This window comes from Notamacropus eugenii, chromosome 1, assembly GCF_028372415.1.
Source record: "Notamacropus eugenii isolate mMacEug1 chromosome 1, mMacEug1.pri_v2, whole genome shotgun sequence".
Taxonomy (NCBI): domain Eukaryota; kingdom Metazoa; phylum Chordata; class Mammalia; order Diprotodontia; family Macropodidae; genus Notamacropus; species Notamacropus eugenii.
The window spans coordinates 258,747,772-258,773,067 of record NC_092872.1 but is presented as its reverse complement, the minus strand read 5'-3'; the positions used below and the strand labels follow the sequence as shown (position 1 = coordinate 258,773,067).

At 44.5% G+C, this 25,296-nt stretch overlaps 1 protein-coding gene and 1 pseudogene across 16 annotated transcripts in view; both read right to left on the bottom strand.

Annotated features, from left to right (window-relative positions):
* Positions 1-25,296, bottom strand: part of LRRC20 (leucine rich repeat containing 20) — a 95,608-nt gene that overhangs the window by 39,275 nt on the left and 31,037 nt on the right. For 12 of the 16 annotated variants that reach the window (XM_072628707.1, XM_072628710.1, XM_072628703.1 and 9 more), the window contains exon 3: positions 23,080-23,229. In XM_072628707.1, coding sequence (XP_072484808.1) covers positions 23,080-23,229 — 150 coding nt within the window. Of the gene's footprint in view, positions 1-3,522; positions 3,748-11,631; positions 11,721-12,217; positions 12,344-13,029; positions 13,133-23,079; positions 23,230-25,296 lie in introns of all 16 variants that reach the window. The other 4 variants (XM_072628711.1, XM_072628712.1, XM_072628708.1 and 1 more) reach the window with 4 other exon arrangements.
* LOC140517447 (eukaryotic translation initiation factor 3 subunit J-like) lies at positions 3,760-11,617 on the bottom strand (annotated as a pseudogene).

The following is a 25,296-nucleotide window of genomic DNA, read 5'->3' as shown; positions in this document are numbered from 1 at the left end:
CATTAAGAACACACAACAACTGCTCACATTTTTACGTAAGCTTTTTGTATACAAATCGTTGTGGAGTCATCTCATTTTGGCTCAATTTGTGACACTGTCAGAGACTGGAGATATGAACACAAAAATAAAACAGCTCCTGCCCTGAGGGAGCTGACATCCTACTCCAAGGAAATAACAGGTACACAGGCCAGTAACAAAAAAGTAATTTGATCTTTACAATCTTAGAGATGAGGAATGCATAAGGATTCTTCTCCATTTTACAGATTAGGAAACTGAGGACCTGAGAGAAGTGACTTGTTCAAGGTCACAGATCTAGTAGCTTGTAGAACCAAGATTCCAATCTGCCTTCTCAGTCCTCTCCCGGGCTGCTGGGCAGTCCAGGAGAAAGTCATAAAATAGGGCCAAATGGATCCGCTACAACTGTATGGATTCAATCACAATGGACCCTCAACAACAGCCTTTTATTCATCCCCTTGAAGGACTCCAGATGGCACTAAGTGTTCAGCAAAGGATCTCATACTTCACTGAAAAAGTTTAGACCATCCATCATGAGCTCCCTCTTTCTTCCAATTCCACCTATCCAGTCAGCACAGCATCATCCTCCACTCTCGCTTCCTTTGCTCTTAGTCTCAAAACAGGAGGAGGATCTTCTCAACAAACCCTCTGTTTGTGTCCTTGACCCCATTCCATTCCCTCCCATCTCATCTAGTCTGCAAGCTTGCCCCTTTCCTCATCTCTTTTCTCCTCTCTCCTCTTTCTGTTGCCTTCAAACATGCCCAAATCTCCCCATCCTTAAAAAAAAAATCCACATCTGACCCTACCATACCCTCAAGCTGCCCTCCTTTCTTCCACAATGTACTAGAGGAAAGTACCTATACACATACTTGCCTTCACCTTCTCACCTCCCATTCATTTCTTAATCTCTTGTAAATCTGGCTTCTCGGCTGTCCACCTGACTGAAACTGCTCTCTCCAAAGTCAGATCAATCTCTCTGTGAGATAACATAGAGAAAGCTCCATAGAGATGTGATTGTCACCAGGATTAAAGCCAGTGGCCCTTTTCCCCTCTCATCCTGGGTGCTCCCTCTGCAGGCTCTAGCACTGCTGCCCACACTCTTCTCACTCTCTCCTGGAGTGTCTGTATACTCCTCTACTGTGGTCATCTTTCTGCTTCTCAGCTGCCAGTGCCCATGTGTGATCACCACCCAGGTCCTGTCCCATGTTCCATGGCAGGCTCCAACTTGGGCTCCTTCCTCTTCTCTCTCTGCACTCTCTCTGGGCTCTTTGGCTCCCATGGCTTCAACCCCTAACCCATCTGGACAACTCTCGAATCCTAACCCTGTATGTCCACACTTCAGCTCTTTCTGAGGTCCAGTACCACATCCCTTTTGAAACCAAAGAACATGAAATCAAAAACATCACTCTCCTTTGAATCGATTTTCTTTCAAATCTACAAACCTAGCTCTCATCTCTCTCCTGAGCTCCAGTCTTACCATCTCCAGTCACCTCTCAGACATTTCCACCTGCATGTTCCATAAGAATTTCAAACTCAATATATCCAAAGTGGAACTCATCTTTCCCTCAGGTCTAGCTGTATTCCCAAAGCTCCCATGGCCTCCAGGGTAAAAGCTCAGTTTCCCCCTTTGGCACTTTAATAGCTTGCACAATTAAGCTGAATTATACAATACTGTACTCCTCACCTCTTCTCCAACTCTATCCTCCCACCAAACTCTCCTACCTGCCCTTCCTCACACATACTGTTCCATCTCCAGCCTCCACACATGTGCACGGCCCAACTTCATGCTGAGAATGCTCTTCCTCCTCACCTTTCCCTCTCAGAACCCTGGCTCCCTTCAAGTACTGCCTCCTTCAAGAGGCTTTCCTGGTTGCTGGTACCACCTCCCCCTCCCCTTCAATCACTGCATATCTACTGTGCACAGACTTTTCTGAGAACATGTTCTACCAGCACTGTAGAACATGAGCACTTTTAGAGCATGGATGGTCTTGCTTTTCTCTTTATATCTTCAGTGCCCAAAACATGAAAGGTACTTATTTGTTCAATGACTGAAATCTAGGTACAGAATCATAGGAATTAAAGTTGGAAGGGATTGAGAGATTACCCCGCAATACTCTGACTCCGGATCTAGTAAGTTCTATCAGATGGCACAGAAATCAACATGAGCCAAACCTCCACACTCAATTACCATCACTGCCCAATCAAAATGGTCCTAACAAATGGAGTTCTGTAGCAATTTTGGATACTAAGTTGTGATATTTTGGTTATGTTTCCTTATACACCACAGCTGAGTCATCTTAGAACCTCCCCCTGAAGATAAGACCTATGAGTCTGATTAGACTGGCCACTCCATGGCCTTCTTCCTTTAGGTCCCACAGCAGGCAGCCTCTGGGTCTTCAAAGCTTATCTCATCACTGTTCCCATCAACATGTGACATCCCAGGCGCAGGTCTCCTCGAGGATGGATGACAATATCTGTTGATTATTTCTAACAGTAACCACCAAGAAGCCCTTAGGTCCTGGACTAGAGCTCTGAGCCTGCAGAGGAAGAAATACTAGATGACCCCATACAATTGCATATCTGGCCAGACCATTCTTCTGTTTAAAAAACTTCAATACTTGCCCTAAGAGAATACCTCTGAATAAAACATCAGCTCCTCTGTTTGGTATTTAATGGATTTCTCAGTCAAGGATTAAAAGGGATTGAGGACTTCTCTGTGGCTGTGAGAGGATCTTGGGAAAGCCAGGATCAGATGGGTGACTACAGCATGAGCCAGTCTTGAATGAGGAAGGATATAATTTAACAGCCATCAAGAAAGGTTCCCCTGACTCCCAAATATCACCCTACCTAAGAACTCACCACTGTGAGATTCATCTGGTTCAAGAAGCATTCTCTTTTATAATGGCAAAGTACCTGATAGGCCTAAGGGTGATAATCCTTCTCACCTTAGAGTCTGATTTAATTTAAGGATCTTGCTCTCCCCAGCACCTCAGGAAAGGAACATTTTTAACAACATAGGACATTAGGGGTGAGGTCTAAGTATGGTAGAGGAGCTGGAGGGGTGGGGTAGCAGGATGGTTTGTGCGACCAGAAGGAAGCATAAAGAAGCCAGGAGCCTAGGCAAGCTAGGGACAGAAAAGTGTAGAAAGAGGCATGTTAGGGTACCTAAGAGACAATGCAGTGGAGAGGAAAAAAGTGCTGGATTTGGAATGAGGAGGCCTGAGTTTGCCTCTCCCCTCTGACTTTCTGAGTCTTATGACCCTGGGCAAATCATTGCATATGTCCCTTCTCAAAAGCTCTCCTCCTTCCCTTTAAGTGCCCTGGTCAGCCCCTCCTGTACCCTCTAGATGCCAGTGTTCTCCCCCCATACTACATATTTCACTTGGCATGGATTTTGTCTGTGCTTGTGCGCAGGATGAGCACCTCCAGTGCAGGGAAGCTATTATGTTTGCTTTTGTTTCCCAGCACAAGACCTGGGATGCTGTAACTCGTAACCATAAGAATTACCTCAAAGGGGCCTGGGCTGCCTCATGAAGCCTGCAGGTTGTTAAGTCAAAGCTGGGGAAGACCACTTGTTGGTGATGCAAACCAGAGGCACAGGCGCTCAGTTTCAGGTTGGATTCAATGATCTCTTCCAACTCTGGGGTGCTCTAGTGCTAAGCCTACTCCCGACTAAGAGCTCTGACAGCTGTGGCTGCTGAGTTTTGGAGATGACAAACCATTTGCAGAAAACTGAGGAAAAAGACAATATTGTTGTATGATTTGGAGATAAATCTAACTTATTTCATTACAGACAGACAAGAATTTGATTATTAATCATAAGCTAAGAGAATTTTATCATTAATCATAAGGTAAATCATTTGCAGACAATACAGAAAACTTAAGAGAAAAAAAGTAAAAGGAGAATTTCAGAACTTTATTAATTAAGTTGAAAGTTGGAAGTGACATCTTCACTGTAGCAAAAACTACTATTGTCTCGAGGAATAAGACTAGTTCTTAGAGGAAGCAGAGACTCAAGAAGTCACTTCTCAGATCAACTAGCCAGGCTGAGGTATGGGGGCCAGTGAGGCATGAATAAAGCACAACAGGCACCAGTTCAGCTTAGCAATGAAAGCAGAGAGTCCACACAGGAGTTATACTCAAAAAGGATCTTTTTACTGAGACAGAAAGAGGAAATTGCAGAGTTGGGGGTTAGGGTTTTTCTTATCCATGTGTCTCCTTTACAGGTTTCTATATGTGCCCACTTTTCCCCACAGATAATGAATGTATTGGTAGGAGAGTAGGACCTAAGCTTACTTGTGGATTGTAATGTATTTATTATTTATGCATTTATCTTAATATAATATCAGTACCTATATAATTGTTTCTTTTGCCTTATTAAATAAACAGTTATGTTTAAGATCTAAAAGTAGTAATACTTAGAGTGTCTGGTTGAAATATATTGGTGGGGGCTCAAGAACTAAAATAGTGAATAGGGCAGTATATTTTTCAAAAGAGAACTTGAGAATTGAGAGATCTGACAGTAAATGCATTGTGATGATTCTTCTTGGGGAAATCTAGTCCTACCAATGTGAGAGTAAGTTGGATCAATCAAGCCAGCCTAGTGAGTGTCTCTAAGCCCAGGTGAGAGGTGTGAGGCACCACCAGGGCAAGTGGCCACTCCATGTAACTCTTACACTGGGGTTTACTGAGGATTTTTTTCCCCTTCTCACTGACTCATTGTGGAGGTTCACCCATCAGAATTTTTCCCCCACATTTTACATTATAAGGGAATTTCTAGCCTGGGATTTTTTGGAGGTGCCTTTTCAATTACAAAGGACCCCTTGGAGAGATTCTTTTTTTTCCTCACAACAGCAATTTTATTAAATTAGTGGCTTTATAAAACATTGCAGATGTCACAGTTGTTAACACAACAATTTACCAAACTGTAGTACCTATTGCAGTTTGCTAAGCATGTTTGTAAAGGAAAGAAAATGCCAAAACCCTGTGAAAGCTGTTGTTTCAGCCCACAAGAACAAAGGAAGTTTTGTTTCTCAGACATTTTAAATCAGACAAATAAAACAGGTCAAGAATCTCCCCCCCTCTTTAAGAGCTGCATCAGTAGAAATATTCCAGTAAATATAAACTAGACTGTTTATACACCTGAAATACCACAAGTCGGATTTTGTCGAATGCAATAATGGAGACGTTACCTCTGTGGCTTCAAGGTTGGTGGCTTTGGGGTCATTTAATTTTTTAAAATGTCAAACTGGTAGCCATTTGAGGCACAGTATCCTTACTCTGAAGTAAGCAGTCTGTTTTGCAATGTATTTTTTAAAAATCCTCACGTTTTACCTTAAGACAAAGCAATTTTAATACTAGGTGCACACCCATATGCCCTGGTTGCAAACTGCTTTTGTTGACAAAGATATGTAGTACTTCAAGGAGGTCTGGTTAAGGCTGTGTTATTCAATGGTGCCGTAAATACTACACTTTTTTTGTCAAGTTGTAGCTATTGCTTCCAATTTAGAGACTGCTGCCCTGGAACCAGATAGCAACGATGACAACATTATTAGGATTTCTTTTACTGTGATTTAGTAGCAACCAAGACTCCTGATTTTAACCCCTTGGCAACAAGAACCAAGCTCTCCATTGCATTAGCACCTAAGTGTCAAGGGGTTAAGCAACCAGCACAAATATACTGCACTTTTGATTGTAGCATTTGGCAGAACTGAAAGGAAAGGAAGTTGTGCTACATGTTGAAAGGACTGTGGGCAACAGAAGAAGACAATGGGAAGAAGATGAACCGTCACATAAAGTCTTCACAGTCTTGCACATATCCTCCATCATAGGCACCACAGTCTGCAAGATCATCTTTCATTGTAGCCTTTAATCCCCTCCAGGCACCACACCTTTCTTCTTTTTGGCTGTGCTTTCTTGTTTCTGCTTTTCACTGCATAGCACTGTCAATGAACGGGTCATTTTTTTCAAGTCATCGATTTCCAATGAAATACACACATCTCAAACTAATGCTTCCAAGAAACTGGCAAAATATAGAGATTTTTCATACTGTGTAATTTTATCTTCTAGTAACTTGCCAAACTCTATGAAGTCATCTCTTGAAGAGGGGTTCATGGCATCTATATCACAGATTGTGTTATTAACACCAAAGGTTTCTTTTGCTAATTCAAGGTCTGCCTCTTCCTGTAATTTCTTTAGCCATAGTTTATCTGCTAATTGTTCTTCTGGTGTAAGCTCTTTAGATTCTTCAGGCTCTTCCAACCTTTTCATCTTGTCTTTTCTTCTGTTGCTGTTCTTTCTCTTTGATTTTTTCTGCTATTTTCTTCTTTTCTGAAACTTTCGTTTCTAGTTTTACCTGTGTCTCCTCTTTTTTTTCTTCATCATCCCAGTTTTCCTTGATGTTGTCATCCTCATCCTCGCCCTCCTGGGGGTCCCCACTGGCCATGCCCCCCCACCTCCTGCACCAGCTCCTCCACCGAGAACATGTCCGTGTCCCAGAAGTCTGGGTCCCCCGCCGCCGCCGCCATCTCGGGCCAGGTATGTGAGAGTGTGAGAGGGAGAGAAGGGGGAAGGAGAGCACGAGAGTGTAGCTGGTGAGTCACTGAAGACCTTCTTGCTCGAGATTCTTTATCTAAGATTTATCGGATGCCTAGTGTCATAGGGATTCGAGAGCAAAATATGTTTTTCCTTTGTTTCTTTTTGAAGCTCAGTATAAGAAAGATTATTTTTAAAACAATTAGAGAGGTCCTGAAATGAAATAGGCTTCCTTGTGAGGCAGTGAGCTGCCCGTCCCTAGAAGTCTTGAACCAAAGACTGCATGTCTACTTATGAGAGATGTTGTAGGAAACATGTATATTATAGGGAAGAGGCTTAGTAGGCCTCTAAATCTCATGAATAATCAAAGCAGTGAACCACTACTTTTTTTTGTAGTTCCAATCCACTCATGACTTACTGGCTACAATATATCCTGTTTTTAAATTCATATTAGGGAATACAGCCTATTTTACAGCCCCCTCCCAAAGCTTCAGGCAAGTAAGTCTGCTATACACACCCTTTGTGGATGGACCTTTGAAGTGTTAAAAGTGGGAGAGACCCCAGTGATCAGCTACTCCAACCCCTGTATTTGAACAAAGAGGAAAGTGAGGCCTCGGGAAGGGGAGAGCCTTAACCCTGTTGTTGTGCCTTTCCGTCTGAGACAATTTCCTATTTCCACTCAACATGTCCTATATGTGCTTGGTGTTTGCATGTTGTCTCTCCACTGCAATTCGATCCCTGGGGGATTTCCCAATGCTTGGACCTGTGGATGATGGGACAATGATGACAAACAATCTTTCTATGGAAAGGGAAAAGGCCCCTGGGAATACAAAGCAGCCTCCCCTTCAGAAAAGAAGTGTCCCAAACCACATCCACACTGCTATGAAATTACACTACTACTGCTATATGCTGAGCCCTAAATGAGAGTCTACTAGAGTCAAAGAGGACCTCAGATCAACTACTTCAGCTTTATTTCACAGAGAAAACTAAGGCCCAGAGACAGGTAACTTTGGGCAATTCCCGTCTCCTTTTTGGAGCTCCATGTCCTTCTTTCTATCAATCAATAAATCACCAAGCATTTATTAAGCACCTATGTGTCAGGGACTTTGTTAGGTAAGGGGGATATAAAGTCAAAGGTAAAACAGTCCCTGACCTCTGGGAGCTTATATTATACCAGGGAAATACAAGCATGCATATGCATATATCTATCTATCTATACATATATATGTATAATACATAAAGTATTACGTATGTGTATACACACACACACACACACACATCCTGTAGCTATATAGAAGTATATACTGGCAGAAGGCCAAACTGAAGAGTTCTTAAAGGGGAGTTGTGTAATAAGGTTGGAAAGGGAAGGGAGGAATAAGTTGTGAAGGGTACTAGATGCCAAGCAGAGGAGTTTAGAACATGAAGGTTTAGACAAGCTCAGAGGTCCCTCCCAGTTCTAAATCCAAGACTGTTAACATCTCCAAGGTGGCAAGTGACAGATCCAAGATTTAAGGCCAGGCCTCCTAAGTCTAGGACTCTTTTAAAGCACACAATGTTAGCTTTGTGCCAAACTGGGAAGAAGAGAGGGGCAGACATGGGCAGGTTTACTAATAACCAGCCCAGGGAAGGGTCCTGCCCCCCATCCCCACCTGGAGCATCTTCTATGGCATTCCATCAGACAGTGGATGAACCTGGATCAGAAAGCCTGCTGCAGGGATGACAAAGACGATGCTTTGTTGATCAGAGAAGCTTCTTTTGCATGACAAAACAAGTCTGTTTCCCTGACAGGCTTTATAGTTTCTCCTACATGTTTATGTGAAGCTTTTTTACAGTTGTTTTGTTGAGTTTTTTTCCCCAACACCCAAATGAATAAGATTAAATAAATAAACACAGACTAAGCATTTCCCACAGGCTCCAGCAGGCATCACTCCCTCCTCCCATCCACCTCAAGCATCAAAGGACACAGGCTAGTAGTCCCTGGGCATATCCTGGGTCTGCAAAATTACTCTCTGTTCCCAATTAAGAATTGATATTGACCACACAAGGATCTAGAAGATTCCTTTTCCTGAATATCAATGAAGATGCTCCTCAGTCCTCTAAAGCAAGGTTAGCATATTCCTGTTCAGAGTAAAATTTTCCAAAGATCAGCAGCACATCATGTTACTCAGCACTTCTGTTGCCTTTTCAGGCTAGGGAGCTCTCCCTTCCCTTTACAGGTAGCTCAGGCCCACTCACAAGGAATCAGTACCAAGCTCTATTACTGTATAATCATGAAAGGGATGAATGTGAAATAAGAGTCCAAAGGTTTGCAGCCAAACTGGTGAGCACCTTGAATGCCAAGATCAGGAGTTTCAGCTATCTTCTGTGTGCTGTGGAGTTGATGGATCCTAGCTAGAAAGGCCTTCAGAAACCACCTTGCCAAGCCTGTCATTTTACAGATGAGTAAACCAAGGAAAGTAACTGGAAAGCATCTGCCCCAGCTCACAAAGTTATGTCAGAGAAGGTGGGGCTTCTAGTGCACTATGCTGGGAGCTCCTGAAAATATTTGATTGGAGGAGTAACACAACTCATGTAATCACAAGATCTCAACATCAGAAAGGCCCTCTGAGCACTGAGCAAGCATCTCCTCCCTACATCTCCAGTCCTCTATTGCTGCAGCTGCACCTGGTCTGCCCCCTCCTCACAGCCTCCTTCCTTCCATCCCAAAGTATTTTCTCAGGCCAATGCACCTGCTCTCCCTTCGACCTTGCCCCAACAGTAGCCATTTCAACTCTACACTGTCCTCTGCTGCCAATCCTTGACCCAGTCATCTTATCTCTACCCTTCTCTTGCCAAACCTCAGCTCTGGATTACTCTAACCTCCTGTCTCTTCCAAACCTATTCAAAAGTTGTTGGAAGATGCTGAGCAAACTCCCACAATGCTAACACATTCATTTCATTAGACCTCATTTGTGCCTTCATGAAGAAGGCAGCACTTTAATTAGCCCTTAAATTGACTCCCTTTCGTCAAGTGCAGCCGTTTAACTGAGTCCAAGTTTTACAGAACAAATCCTTTTATTAAGGGGATTTGTTCTGTGAAATTTGGGTTCAGTCAGTGGGTCACACTTGAGGACTTAGAGAGCCACCTGTGGCCTCAAGGTTGCAGGTTCCCAACCCCTCCTATCTCATTCCTCACCAAAGCTTTTCCAGTCCTCCTCTTCTCTTTTTTTCTTTCAGCTGAGGATCTCATATTTTACTGAAAAACTAGAGACCATTCCATGTGAGCTCTGTCTACTGTCTTTCCCTTAATCATCTTCTGTCCTCCCCTCTCCTTACCAAGCCCAACCCTTCTTGCTGTACACTTGATCCCCTCCCTTCTCCTTTCCTCCAGCTGATCATGTCCTTAATCACCGCCCCGCCCCAATCTTTCACCTCTCTTCATCACTTGGTTCCTTCTCTCCTGCCTTCAGACAAGTCCAAGTTTTCCCCATTTTAAAAAGCCTTCACTGCACCTACTGTGCCCTTAAGCTATCATCTTATGTCTCCTCACTGAGCCAAATGCCTTGAAAATCTCCCTACACTTGTTGCCTCTACTTCCCCTCCTCTTACTCCTTATTTTTAGAAGCTAATAGGCTGCTATCTTGTGCTCCTGACTTCTATTGAGATGGCCATCTACTAAGACACCAGGTCTTTTTCAAAGAAGCTTCTGTCCAGCCTCATCTCTCCCATCTTGTACTTAGATTCAAAAAGTTAAAAAAAGCATAAGTATCCACCTTCCAAGCTGTCATGCAGATGACAGAGTAGAAAGAGGATAGAGAGGACAGAGAAAGACCTAGGAGGCTGGGCATTAATCTAATCTGAAAGAAATCAGGCGCTGACAAGTGTGAGGGAAGAGAAGCCAGGTGTGTGAGAGACGTTGCTGGGAAAGAATTAATGTGACCTGTCAACTAACTGAATGGGGAGACTACAAGGAGAGGGAAGATTCACAGGTGGTGCCAAGGTCATAAACCTGGAGGATAGTGGTACCATTAACAGAAATAGGGTCAATGTAAATTTGACTGGGAGCTCCTTGAGAGCAGGCCCTGTCTTCTGCCTTTCTTTGGCTCCTCAGCACTTAGCATAGGGCCTGCCACACAGTAGGTACTTACTAAATGTTTATTGACTATCTAATTGAAAAAAGGTTGCTGAAAGGTAAGGCATTAAGAAGGGTGATTATCCTGAAATTAGTCCACATAGTACCTTCCCTTATAGCCATTAGGGCTGATTCCACTAGAATGTCCCCATCTGTCATCAGTGAACAAAGAACAAGAAAGAAGGCCTGGATACTCTAGGGCTCCATAAGAGCCACTTACCTCTTACATCACAGATAAACCCTGCAATACAATCCTCAAAACCCAAAGGGGAGCTTTCCCCCTTTCAACACTAATCTGGTCCCCTCACACTACAGCTGGTAGGTTTGGGCAGGCACTTAACTGGATGGGGCAGTGACTCCAGCAGCAGGTGGGACCATCAGGGCAAAAGAGACCTAAGTCCCTCAGACAATCAGCATCTAAACCCTTGTCCTCCTCCACTGTAGCAGGGCACCAGAGATGGGTCTGGAAATCAGGAAAGCCAGGTTCTAGCTGGGGCTCGGCCACTGACAAGTCATTAACTGTTGCAGAGCCTCAGTTTCTTTATCTGCACAATTAGATGTTTGGCCTGAATGATTTCTAAGATCCTCTCCAGTTCAGTCATCTTATGTTCTTAGGATCCTTCCAACTGTGATACCCCATGTTCTAAGAGCCTTCCAAGCTCTGATGTCCTCTCTTCTATGTTAACTGAATTATAGTTTTCATAATGAAAAAACCTTAGAGGTAATACAACTCCCTTATTTTTACAGGTGAGGAAACTGAGACAGAAAGGTTAAATGTCTTCCCTAAGGTCCTATAAGTAGTAAATGTCAGATCTAGGACTCCAGTGGGGTTCCTTTCCCCAAATTCAGCACTCTCTGCACTAGGCCACTTGCTCTAAGATGTCCTTCAGACCCAACATGATTAATAGTAATAATGATAATGATTTAACAACAATTACATTCAAGCACAATGGATGAAAAATTGCTGTTACCATCCAATTGTCATCTTTCTCCTGGGGGGCATCATCAGAAGACGTCCTGGGCCGAGTCACTTCTCCGCTATAGCTTTATATTTCATGGTCTATGGATAATAACAGCAGTAGCTGATGTTTACATGGGCCTTGAGGATACAAAGCACTTCACATTGTCAGTGAGGTAGAGGCTATAATTATCTTCATTTTACAGATGAAGAAACTGAAGCTAAGGGAGTTGAAGTGACTTGCCTGGGGTCATACACTGAGGATGTGTTTGTGGTAGGATCTGAGCCTAGGTCTCCCTGAGCCCAGGTCCCAGCCACTGTGCCGAAAGGTCCCTTCAAAGCCAGGCATACTTTGTGTTCCAAAGTCCCTTTCAACTCCAGCCTCCAATGATCTATGTTCTAGGGACCTTCCTAGCTCTGACATTCTCTGTTGTCTGATCTAAAGGCCAGCCCAGCTCTGATATTCTATGAGACTCCCATCACCAGCACAAACTCAGCAGGTTTCCTGGCAACAATCCCTTTCAACTCCCCCCAACACCTCAAGGCAGCAGGCCATCACCACATACAACAGAAGGGCTCATGCAGCTTCTGATGTTTACCTTTTTAGCTTGTTGATCAAGGCAGACCTTGACCTTTTTAGCAGATCAGCCACAGCATGATGTCCTTAGCTCCCAGACTTGTAGGCATAATCCATCAACATTTATTAAGCATCTATTCATAGGGCACTGTGCAAAATGTTGGAGACATTAGGAAAAGAGGCAGAAGTCAGTCTCTGCTCTCAAGAAGCTTCCAATCTAATGAGGGTCAGCTCTGTCCTTGACACCTGAGAAAACTTGGGGCCAAGAATGATGTGGGAAAAAAGAGCGTTATCCCAAAACTGGACTAAATGGCCTGACTTCAATGGCTCCATAGGAAAGTTGGTCAGTGAGAAATCAGAATAATGAAACTCCTATTTCTGTGTGCCTGTCAGCAGCCTGAAAGCTCTTGATAGGCAGGGACTATCTGGCTTTTCCTTTTCTGTTTCCTGCCTGGTCTGTAACTCTGAGTCCTAGAGAGCATTGAGAGATTCTGGGACTCAGCCAGGGTCCCAAGGCTCTAAGTGTCAGCTTCAAAGCTTAAGCTGAGGTCTCCTCATTCAAATGACACTCTATGCATGACCCCACACTCCCACCTGGCAGCCCAGCCTTGTCAAGTCCCCCCCCAACTCCCAGAAAAGCAGGTGAAATGCTCTTCTCCAGAAACTGCCCAAGGATGCTTTTGCCATGCTGGGAAACGAAAGTTTTTCATTTCAATCAACTTTTGATCTGTGGGCTTTTTGGATACATTCACCCCCTCCCCCTCCTTGTCACTCAAGAACTTTTTATCGTTTGCCATGATTTAGAAGCTCAGGAAGGTTGTCTTCCCAACGCACCAGGGGAATGAAGATTCTCTGCAGGGCATTCTTTGCATCTCCAGTGATTGGCACAGTGTCTAGTCCATAGTAGGTGCTTAACAAAAGATTGACTGACACCCTCCTGAGGAAGGAAACAAGCATTTATTCAGTGTCTATGACATGCCAAGTACTGTGCTAGATACTCCCAGTAACATTCTGTAACGAATGCCCTTATAATCTCTATTTTACCCATTGAGAAATGGAGACAAACAAAGCTTCAGTTACCTTCCTAGGGTCACAGAGCTAGTAAGTGTCTGAGGCTGGATCTGAACTCAAGTCCTCTTGACTCCAGGCCCAGGGCTTATTCACTGTGCCACCCACCTGGCATCTAGCTGGGAAAAAGCTGACTACAACAGGTGCCTGCACTTGCTTTCCTCTCGATTTCTTAATAACCCTTACAATCAGCATCCAGCCTCATCATCCCCCCCATCTCTCTGAAGTTCCTAAAGATCTCAAATCCAATGGCCTTTTCTCATTCCTCATTCTCCTGGCCCTCTCTGCAGCCCTTGACATTTTTCATCACTCTCTCACCCTTGATACTGTCTTTTCTCTAGGTTTTGAGAAGACCTTTCTCCTCTGGTTCTCCTACTTGTCTGATGGCTCCTCCTCAGTCTCCTTTGCTGGATGCTCATCCAGATTATGTCCTATAACCTCAGGCAGCACATATCCCTCAGGGTTCTGTCCAGACCCCTCTTCTCTTCTAACTTCTATACTACTTCCCTTGGTGATTTCATCCACTCTCATGGATTTAATGACCATCTCTGTATCGATGATTCTTAAATCTATATCCTGCCTCCAATTCTCTGCTGACCTCCAGTCTCACATCTCCAACTTCCTTTCAGACTTCGCAAATTGAATGTCCAGTAGACCTGTTAATTCATGTCAAAAACAGAACTCACTGCCTTTCCCCCTAACTTACCCCCACCACCTTCACAATTACTGTCAAGGGCACCACTATCCTCTCAGTCCTCCAAGCTCACAACCTAGGAGTCAATCTGGACTCCTCACCATCTCTCACACAACCAAGTGGTGGCCAAGGGCTGTCGATTTCCCTTTGTGCCATCTCTCAAACATGCCTTCTTCTCTCTTCTGACACAGCCCCCTGGTGCATACCCTCATCAGCTCCGGCCTGGACTGTTGCAGTTGTCACTATTGAGTCTGCCTGCTTTGAATCTCTCCCCATTCCCATCTTCCTGTCCTCCATTCAGTCTCTAAAAGGATTTTCCTAAACTTCAGGTCTGACCACATCATCCCCCCTACTCAGTAAATTCCATGGGCTCCCTAAGACCTCCAGGAACAAATACAAAATGCTCTCTCTGGCTCTCCAAACCTACTTCATCCTGTCTCTCCTTTTGTTTCCTGGCTGTTTCACCCAAGGGCATCCTCTCTGGCTATCCCCCATGCTAAGAATGTCCTCCCTTTTCTACTCCCATTACTGGCCTCCCTGGCTTCCTTTAAGTCCCAGCTGAAACCCCCTCCTTCCACAGGAAGCTTTCCTCAAGCCTTCTTCATTCTAGTGTCTTCCCTCTAGCAGTAATTTCTTTTTTATTCTGCACATAGCTTGTTTGCACAGATTTGTAAGTACTGATTTGCTTGTCTCCTCCACTAGACTGTTAGCTTCTTTGCACTCAGCACAGTGCCTGATACATAGCAGGTTCTTAATAAATGCCTTACTCAGTGCTTAAAGTTGGAAGGTTCCATTGGAGGCCGATTAAAGAGGGCCTTCAATGCTGCTGCAGTGAGGAATTTATAGCCTACAAGCAGGAGGCCAGGAGAGCTAACCACTTGTCAAGGATTTCACGTGAAGGACTCCTGTTCAGGAGCTATCAAATGGTGCAGTACCAAGAGTCGAGAATCTGGAAACCAGAAGCACTGGACCCAAATCCAAGTTCTGCTGACAGCTCCATTTGATGTTGGATAAGACCCCTCTGGGCCTCAGTTTAAGGAATATTAGCTATTGTTTACCATCTATATATTGAACCTACTAGGCCTCAGTTTCCTCATCAGTCAAATGGAAGATTTAGACTGCATAACCTCTAAGGTTTCTTTTAGTCAGTTACCTAGCATCTATTAAGTGCCTACCATGTGCCAAGCCCAGTGCTAAATGTTGGGGATACAAAGGCAAAAGGCAGTCCCTGTCCTCCAGAAGAAACCAATCCCTGCAGATCCTGCCATCCCTAAGATCCCAGGAGTTTGGATTTTACTTGAGGCCATAGGGTGCCACCTTAGTTCTCTGAGCAGGAGAGTGACCTGGTCAGAGGAGTGCATTGGGCAGGGGGTCTGAGTCACTTTGTGCTGGATGCAGCAGAATGGTTCAGAAAGAGAGCCACCCAGCAATCCCTTTAGCAGTTCCCAAAGTTTCCAAAGACCTTCCCAGCCTTGCTTGGTTTTAATTGCCTCTCAGCATTCTAATTGGGCTCCAATGTGGAGATTTACATATTCTCCCATCAGTCTCAATAGGGCTGATTGGTACGTGGTCATGTGCTCTGTATTTGCATATGTTTACCACGAACCCACAGTGGAGTACATTTTCAGTGAATTCTAATTCTATCTGCAGTTTAGGAGGAGGAGACAGAAAGACTTCTCCCACCTCCACAGTGACGGCATAGTAGACCACACTGTCACCTCAATACTGGCACTTACTGAGTAACCTTGGCCAAGTCTCTCACTGCCTGTTCTGCCCACTGAGGTCAGGGGGCACCATAGTGCTCTGAGCACCAGGACTGGAGTCAGGAATTGGGCCTCAAGCACTTACTGGCTTGCCTGACTCTGGGCAAGTCACTTAAGCCTGTTTGCCTCAGTTTCCTCATCTGTAAAAGAGAAGGAAATGGCCAACCCCTCCGGTTTTCTTTGCCAAGGAAACCTCAAATGGGTTTTCCTTTCGACTGAAAAAACTCAACAACCACTGAATTACTGTGTAGAATTTAGTGACAAGCTAAGTCGAATGTACTCTCATGATTTCCCATGCCTTTTCTAACAAGAATGCATTGACAGACTTCTGTAAGGGGAGGGGCTGCCCAGGGACAGAGGACAACAGTGCCAAAACAAGAGCAGTCTCATTTTGATCCCTTTAGAAATTAGTACCCTACCTGGAATATAAGCTCCACACAGACATGAACACTAGCCCATCCCCTTTCTAACTGTAAATCTGTCAGAACTGACTTCTCTAATTAAGAACCATTTGTCTTTAAAAGGCCTGGCTCAGCCTGAGCACAGGGCTCTGGCCCTTTCATTGACTGTGTCTGGTACACTATGAGAATTCCTTTTTGCCTCATTTTCCTGAGCTTGCCTGAGTCATTAGGAAGAAGACAATGAAAGAGTTTTCTTTTAACACTTTCAACTTATTTTCCACCACTGTACAACAAAGACAATGGTCTCTGAGCTGCCTCCTTCACTCAGACTGTAAAGATGAAACAGATACCACTGTTATATACCACAGAATACTACTGGTATTTATTAACTGTCTGCCATACAGACTTTCCCCTGGCCCCTTCCCAATTAGAAGGTAAGTTCTTCAGCAGAAGGGATTGTTGGCTTCTTTGTACTGCTATCTCAGGACCCTGGCACCCTGCATGGCACCCAGCAGGTGCTCAATACTTGACTGATTGATGGAAACCTGTTTTGCTTGACTACACATATTTACTAGGGGTTTTTTCTTCTTTTTTTCCCCAGTAAACAGAAGATAGATGGGAGAGAAAAATAAGTACTTGTTAACTGAAAAACAAAACAACTAAAAAAGAAGAGGCCTTCAGAGGAAAAGGCATTAAGGTTATTTCAGAGCTATTCTTCTCATTGTATGGCATAGCTAAGATTGCCCTGGGCCTGGGAAACGATTCTAGTACTACTGAGACAGGCAACTTGGATTAGAGGAAAGAACATGTTCTCTGATGCTTTCTACACACAATCATATTTCATCCTCACAACTTTACATGGAAAATAACCATAAATTTTCCAGCGTGAAGAGACAGTGTGTTTCAGTGGTTAAGATTATCGGGTTTGGGTTTAAATCCTGCTTCTATCACTTCCTGTGTGACCTTGGGCAAGTCATTTCCCTTGTGAGCTTCAGTTTCTTCATCTGTCAAACGAAGGTGTTGGATTAAATGGACTCTAAAGTCTCTTTCTGCTCCAGAACTAGGATCCCGTGACCCGTACAGGGGTGATTGTAATCAGAGCTGGTGACGAGGACCCACGTACGTGTGAAAACCACAGGAACTGGGCAGAAAGGAGAGATTCGAGCCAACAAATCAACAAGCATTTCTTAGGGCTTAATATGGAAGGCACTGGGTCAAGCACTGAGGGTACAAGGAAAAGGAAAGAGTCCTTCATCTCAATAAGTTCATAATTTAATAGGGAAATAGCACATGAAAAACTATGTACAATCAAGAACTAAGCAGAGGCTATCTCAGAGGGAGGCATGAGCATTCAGAGGGGCTAAGAAAGGCTTCTCCCAAAGGACCTGGAAGAAGAGCTGGACAAGTCAGGTGTTACAAGTTATAATTAGAAGTCAAGACAGACTAGGGTATCGGCATGGGTCACTGGGACACCACAAGAAGGCTGATGCCATATAGGTGCCCTCAGTAGGCTCCAAAGGTTCCCCATTGTGAAAGCCAAGTCCACATGCTGCCTGGATACCCTGGCTGAAACAAGCTGACATGTGGGTCTGGGTCAACAAACTACTAGACACACCGCTGCAAGTTAGACAAGGAAAGAGGGAAACCAAGACCCTCTAGATATCACTGATGGCCAATGATTAACACTCAAAGCCAAGAAGCTGTTGTTACCTCCTAATGATTTCTGTTACTCAGCTTTACTCAACACTGGTAATTAGATGGGCTTCCCCTGTCCCCTCCCCAGTTTGACCAGTAAGCTGTGTGACTCACTAGAACCAGGGAGAGGGAGCCAGTCACATTACCTTTGCTTGGCCAGACACAAGAGAAATGTAAGGTCTGGAAGTCTTCTCTGGGAGGAGGGCCAGGTGCACTGCGTAACCACTTCATGGAGGCTTTCCAGAGGTAACTAGGCCCATGCTGTTAATGGCCTGTCCAAAAAACCTATTTTGCATTTAGCAAAATGTTTGCCTGCCTTTTACTTCACAGACAAAGAGATTCTGGAGAGCACATTTCATCCACAACCTGAGTCCTAAATCAGACAAATCTACTCTGATGCTTACAAACGAGCATGCTGCCCACAATGGCAGCATGATATACCAGAGCACAGCTTCTTAGACTGGGGTTCTTGACTCCATATGGACCCACAGAGGGCCAAGCCTGGCACCATCACCTAACCTGCCTGAGCCTAGGCTTCCTCCTCTGTAAAATGGAGAGATGCCAATTCTTGCAAACCTACCCCAGAAAACCAAGGTCCCTTAAGTGCTTGGTAAACCTTCAAGATCTGTAGCAATGGGTGTGATTATTCAGCCCACATCTTCCTACCATGCAAATGACAACTGTCCTGGCACCACATTCTTGGCCAGGTGAGGGGGGATGCACTAGCTGAAACTGAAATGGGAGGAGTGGTTCCTGCTCTACACTGCCATTGGTGGGGAGGTCTCTGAGCAAGCACAGCTGCTAACATCAGTCAACCAAGCCTTTGCCATCCGTCTGCACTGTGGGAGGCACTCCAGAGAAAGAAACAGAAACAAGCACTGCTTGGGAGCACTAACAAGCACATTCCTGACTATGTGTGAAAGACTCTAAGGAGCACCCAATAACACAGTGTTTGGGGAAGGAGCCCAGAGTAGGCAGGGGAACATCCCAAAGACTTCTTGCCTTGAAGGAAGAGGCTCTGTGAGGGAGAAGGAAGGAGGGAGAGGATTCCAGGTCAAGTTTTGAATGCCAGAAAGACTTTTTATATTGAGTCCTGAAGATAAAAGGCTGCCAATGGAATTCATTGAATAGGGAGTTGGAGGTGGGTGTGACATGGTCAAATCTATATTCCAAGTCAAGAAATCACTCTGGTGAGTGAGTGGAGAGAGAACTGAGGTGGGCAGACCAAATAACAGGTTACTGAGAAGGTCCACACAGGAGGAGATGAGGCCTTGCACTAAGGTAGCAGCTGTGTGAGTGGAAAGAAGGGGAAATACATGAAAGATATAATAGTTAGCATTCACAGAGAGGAAACAAGCACTTATGAAGTGCCTACTATTTGCCAGGTGTTGTCCTAAGTTCTTTACAAATATTATCTTATTTGATCTTCACAACAGCCCTGGGAAGTAGATGCTATTATTACCATCCCTATTTTATAGTTGAGGAAACTGAGACCAGGAGAATCTAAATGACCTGTCCAGGGTCACACAGCTAGTAAATATTCAAGGCTGGGTTTGTGGTCTTCCTGACTCCAGATCTACCACTCTATCCAATTGCACAACTTGGCACTTTAAGGTCTGCAAAGCGCTTTACAAATAAGATGGGGAAACTGAGGCAGACAAAGGTTCAGTGACCTGTCCAGAGTCACACAATCAGTAGGTACCTGAGGTCATTTGAACTCAGGTTTTCTTTTCTTTCCCCCAAATTTATTAATTTATTTCTTTTTAGTTTTCAACAATCACTTCCATAAGTTCCAGATTTTTTTCTCTTTCCCTTCCCATTTCCCCCAACAGGGCATTCAATCTTACATAGGTTCTACACATACATTCCTATGAAACACGTTTTCACATTAATCATGTTGCATGGAAGAACCAAAACAAATGGGAGAAACCATGAGAAAAACAAAGGAGAAAATAGTCTGCTTCATTCTGTGTTCTGACTCCATTGTCCTTTCTCTAGATGTGGATGGCATTTTGTATCATGAGTCCTTTGGAAATACTGGAACACTAATGCATTGCTGGTGGAGTTGTGAACTGATCCAACCATTCTGGAGAGCACTTTGGAACTATGCCCAAAGGGCTATAAAACTGTGCATACCCTTTGATTCAGCAAAACCACTATTAGGTCTGTATCCCAAAGACATCCAAAAAAAGGGAAAGGGACCTAATTTCTACAAAAATTGTTAGAGCAGCTTTTTTTGTGGTGGCAAAATTCTGGAAAATGAGGGGATGCCCATCAACTGGAGAATGGCTGAGTAAGTTGTAGTATATGAATATCATGGAATACTATTGTGCTATAATAAATTATGAACAAGATACTTTCAGAAAAACCTGGGAAGACTTACATGAACTGATGCTGAGTGAAGTGAGCAGAACCAGGAGAACATTGCAACAGCAACATTGTGCAATGATCTACTATGACTGACTTAGCTCTTCTCAGCAATGCAATGATCCAGGACAACTCCAGAAGACTCATGATGGAAAATGTTATCTACATCCAGAGGAAGAACTATGGAGTCTTAATGAAGATTGAAGCAGACTATTTTCACTTTTTGTTTGTTTTTCTTTCTTGTGTTTTTTTCCCTTTTGTTCTGATTCTTCTTTTACAACATGACTAATGTGGAAATATGACTAATATGATTGTACATATATAACCTATATCAGATTCCTTGCTGTTCTGGGTAGGGGGAAAGGAAGAGAGAGAGGGAAAAAAATTTGGAATCAGGACCTTATAAAAGTGAATATTAAAAACTATCTTTACATGTAACTGGAAAAAATAAAATAATATTAAGTGGGAAAAAATAATGTCTCCCTGCAGGGTCACATAATCACAGTTTAAAATGCACTGGTAGAATCCAAGTTAGCAGCCTCTATACCAAACACGCTTGGGGCGATCTTTCTGTCCCCACCCACAGAGCCTTCTCCAGGACCACAGAATAAGCTCCACATGTGACTGAGTTCAGTTCCCCACATCCTCTCTTAGCAATACATCTGCTACACGTGGATGACCCAACAGTTCCAGCTGACCAAGAATGTAAAGTCCTCAGTCCTCTCCTGGCTTTTCCCCCTTACTACTGTCAAAACTGTCTCTCTGGAGAAAGAATCTGATAAATTCATTAATGCTAAAATAATGAGGTTTAATGCTGTCTCTCTCTGAGCCACTGACATTTAAAAAGAAAACAAAGTCCTAAGTCAAAAGAATTAAGTTATAATTATGGGATTTTAGACATCAGGCAACAATAAGACAGATAGTGAGGGGGTGTATATGAAGAGAGTGGACATTCTTGGCACACTCCTCATGATACAAAGTCATTATTTACTTTCTTTCAGTTATATTCCAGATTTAGAGCCAAAGGTCCTGGATATGACCTTTAAGCAAATTGTTGTTCAGCTGCGTTTGACTCTTTGTGACCCCGTGGACCATCTCATGCCAATCCTATCCATGGGGTTTTCTCAGCAAAGATACCGGAGTGGTTTGCCATTTCCTTTCCCAACAGATTAAGGCAAACAGAAGTTAAGTGACTTGCCCAGGGTCACACAGATAATAAGCATCTGAGATCAAGTCTGAACTGAGTCTTTCTAACTGCGGGCCCAGCCCCACCTAGCTGCCCCTTCGTGAGTTCTTTGTACATACTTTGTAGTTATTTACTTCTCCCCCGAAGAATGTAAATTCCTTGAAGGAATGGATCATTTAACTCTTGTCACTGTATCTCCAGCATCCTACACAGTGCTTAGAACCTGTTAGATAATCCATAAATGTGAGAGTGAATTGAATGGAGAGGACACAGCGCTAGACTTATGGTCAGGAGGACTTGGGTTTAAATCTTGCCTCAGCCATTTGTGAGTTGCATAGCCTGGACACATCACCTAACCTGTCTTGGCTTTAGGACTTCATTTGCCAAATGAGAGAGCTGGAGTAGATGTCTCTAAGACCCCTGCCTGTTCTCTGAATCCCAGGAACCACTGGTTCCCTGGCCCTCTCATCCCTCCTCCCAATCTCTGCTGCTCCCAACAAACCCATAAGCAAAGCTCAGAACAAGAGGCTCAGGTGGGCCTGCCTGAGGTCAGAAATGCTGCAGTTGTGGAATTGAGGGCAGATATGCTGTAAAGCAGAGGCTTGGGAGTTAAGACCTGGGTTCCAATCCCAGCCTCCCTCACTCCTTAGCTTGGTGGCCAGCTGTAGGGGAAGACTATGTTCACCTTGAGCCCCTAAAGAGCAGTGGTGAACTCCAGTGAGTGAAGCAAAATAATGAGGCTGAGAGGCAGAGAAGGCGGGGCCTCCACGCCAGGCCTCCACAATGAGAGGTCCATTCTAGTCTAGGATATAACCAAAAGCCTCAATCATTACAAGGGCTGAGGCCCCTCCAGAGAGACCTTCAGTGGAACAAGCTCAGCCAGACACCCAAGGAGGAGCCTCAACATCACTCCATCCGGGGCCAGCTCCAGAGCAGGAAGGAAGCCCCCTTCTGAGGGTGCAATGCTGCTCTGTGGGGCCCCACACGAGCCAAATCCCTTGGTCTGCAGAAGCCAACAACAGGTCTACAGCATGATCTTCATGGATGCTGGCCCAGACATAAGCCATGGCAGCGCCAATCTGAGGGGTGAGGGGTCAGGACAGTTGGGTGACCCTCAGCAGGATACTGAACCTACCTGCAACATGAGGACTGTAAAAGTACTTCCTCCTCCAAGCTGGTGTGAGGATCATGTGAGGCAAAATGCTATAGTGCACTCCCATAGTCAACATAAGATCAAGTCCTAGTCCTTCCTATCCCATACTCCTGGGGCTGGCTACCTAGCCAGCACTACCCCTCGCCCAGTCTTGTTCTAGAGACCATAATTACAGGGTCAGAGTTTGAAAGTCTGAAGTGACCTCACAGGCCATGGAGTCCAAAACCATTTTTTGATAAACCAGGAAACTGAAGTTCAAGGACTATCAAGCTGCTTGGCTGCTTGCCTTGGGGAGCTGGGTAGATGGAAGAATTTGGAACTCAAATTTTTTTACATGTACTTGGGAAATATTTTTAACAAAATAAAAATAATTTTTAAAAATGCTGATTGATTGATCGACTGAAGTGACACACTCAAGATCCCCAAGCTGGAAGGAAGTGGAGGCAGGATTTGAACACTGGCCCTGGGACCGTGGAGCTCCCCACACGCTACCCCAGGAAGAGAGAGAGCTGAATGGAGATCCAGATATTTCCCATCCTTGATGTCTGGGCACTTACCTTGGAGCTGGCTGAATGTGGTCATGAACTTGCTAGTGAGGGACTGGAGTTCGTTGTTAGCCAAGATGATGAGGTGAATGCGCCCAGTGACATTCCGGAGCACTTTGTAGATCCCAACAGGGAAGGAAACGAGCTTACATTCAGCCAAGTCTGCAGTAGGCGGACAGAGATGAGTTGAGTCACAGAAAGCAGTGGCAGAGCACAGAGAGAGACCCCCCCCCCATCTACTCCCTCCCCTCCCCTGCCCTGTGACCACCAGGGACCCAGGTCACACAAGCAGTGGACTGCAGGGCCAAGATGAGAGCTCGGGGGCAGTGCACAGACTGCAAGGCCTGGAGCCTTCAAGACCTGGGGTCAAATTCAGCCTCAGGCACTTGACACTCATTAGCTGTGTGACCTTGGGCAAGTCACTTAATCTCAATTGCCTCATCCTGGGTCATCTCCAGTCATCCTGAAGAATATCTGGTCACTGGATTCAGATGACTCTGGAGGAGAAGTGAGGCTGGTGACCTGTACAGCCCTCCCTCACTCAAAACAAAGTCAAGTGCAAGTCATGTCATTATTTCTCTATTGGCATGGCCTTTGGCAAGAAAGGACAAACACACAGGCACTGACCTTGGGCAACTCACCTCCCTTCTGTTTGCCTCAGTTTCCTCAATTGTAAATGGGAACCATAATAGTACCTACTTCCCAATTATTGATCTCAAATGAGATCATATTGGTAAATGCTTACCAAGAAGCACATAAAAGACAGTAAATGTATGTTTCTTTCCTTCTTTCCTTCCTGTTGTTGTTCAGTCATATTCCAATTCTGTGTTACTCCATTTGAGGTTTTCTTGGCAAAGATCCAGGAGGGGCTTGCCATTTCCTTTTCCAGCCCATTTTAGAGATGAGGAAACTGAGGCAAACAGGCATATGTGACTTGCCCAGAGTCACAGGTCACAATCAAGTGTCTGGGGCAGGATTTGAACTAGAAGATGAGTCTTCCTAACTCCATGCCTGCACTCTAATTCAAAGTACCGACTAACTGTCCAAATTCCTTCCTGTCTTGATTCTCCTTCTACTATACTAGCAGACTGCTTTTGAATTCCTAGAAAAAGAAGAAAAACAAGAGTAAGGTTAGGGAGGAGGAGAGCTAAGGAGAGGAAAGGGAGCCAGAGAGGATGCTGGGGGTAGTGTAACAACTAAGGCAATTTAGGTGGAATGGAAGGAAAAAAGCAGCATATGAGAGCAAGTGCCTGCCAAAAATGAGCCAGAAGACTCAGTGATCCAAAGACCCAGCAGGGGTCTTGGGCTAGGACCTTCAGGGCCTCTAGCATTGACAAAAGTAAGTCAAGAGATTCATCCAAAAAAACCCAAAACAAAACAAATTCAAAACCTAACAGTTAATAAGCACCTTCTGTATGTAGGCCCTGGGTTGGAGAAACAAATTTATATAAGCTTTAGTCTCCATCTTCCTAAGACTCACTGCCCAGTGACAGGTAAGACAGAGAACCATAACATAATATTACAAAACAAAGCACTTGGGGAAATTTGAGAGAGAAAAGAGTGTTACAGACTTTACAGACTTAAGGGGGGAGGGGTTTAGCAGGGGAAGCAGTTGTCCAGGGGGTCAGGGAAGGCCTCCAAACAGAAGGGAGGTGAGTTGTCCAGGGCCAGTGCCTGAGGCCGAATTTGACCCCAGGTCTTGAAGACTCCAGAGAAGGGTTAAGGTGGCAGGAAGGCCTCCTTCTCACAGAGAGTGAGCACAAGCTGCAGAGTATCAGACACAGACAAACCAGATGCCTGAACTGGAAACAGGGCTTGCCTTAGGATCGTAGGATCACAGACTTGGAGCTGAATGGAACCTTGAGAAGCCTCTATTTTATAGATGAGGAAACTGAAGCCCAGAGAGGTGAAGGGATTTGCTGAGGGGCAATGGGTGCAAATTGGTGGAGTGGCTGGTGTGCTCCTAGGTGCTTCGCTAGTCTTGTTCCCCCTACTGTCGTAAAGAACTCCCCTGTGTTCATGGAGTATTTTCACTGTCTTTAAAACTCAAATTTTGTGTTGCTATTCTGCCTCCAAAGCACTCTGCAAGTCCCTTGAGCTCTAAGTCCAAGTGCGCAAAGTCAGCGATGTGACAGTGAGAAAAAAAGTGCCAGGGAAACCTTGGGCCTGAATATCTGCAGCCATTGTCACGCCCACGAGTTTGGTGTTAATGAATTTACAATTTGTTAT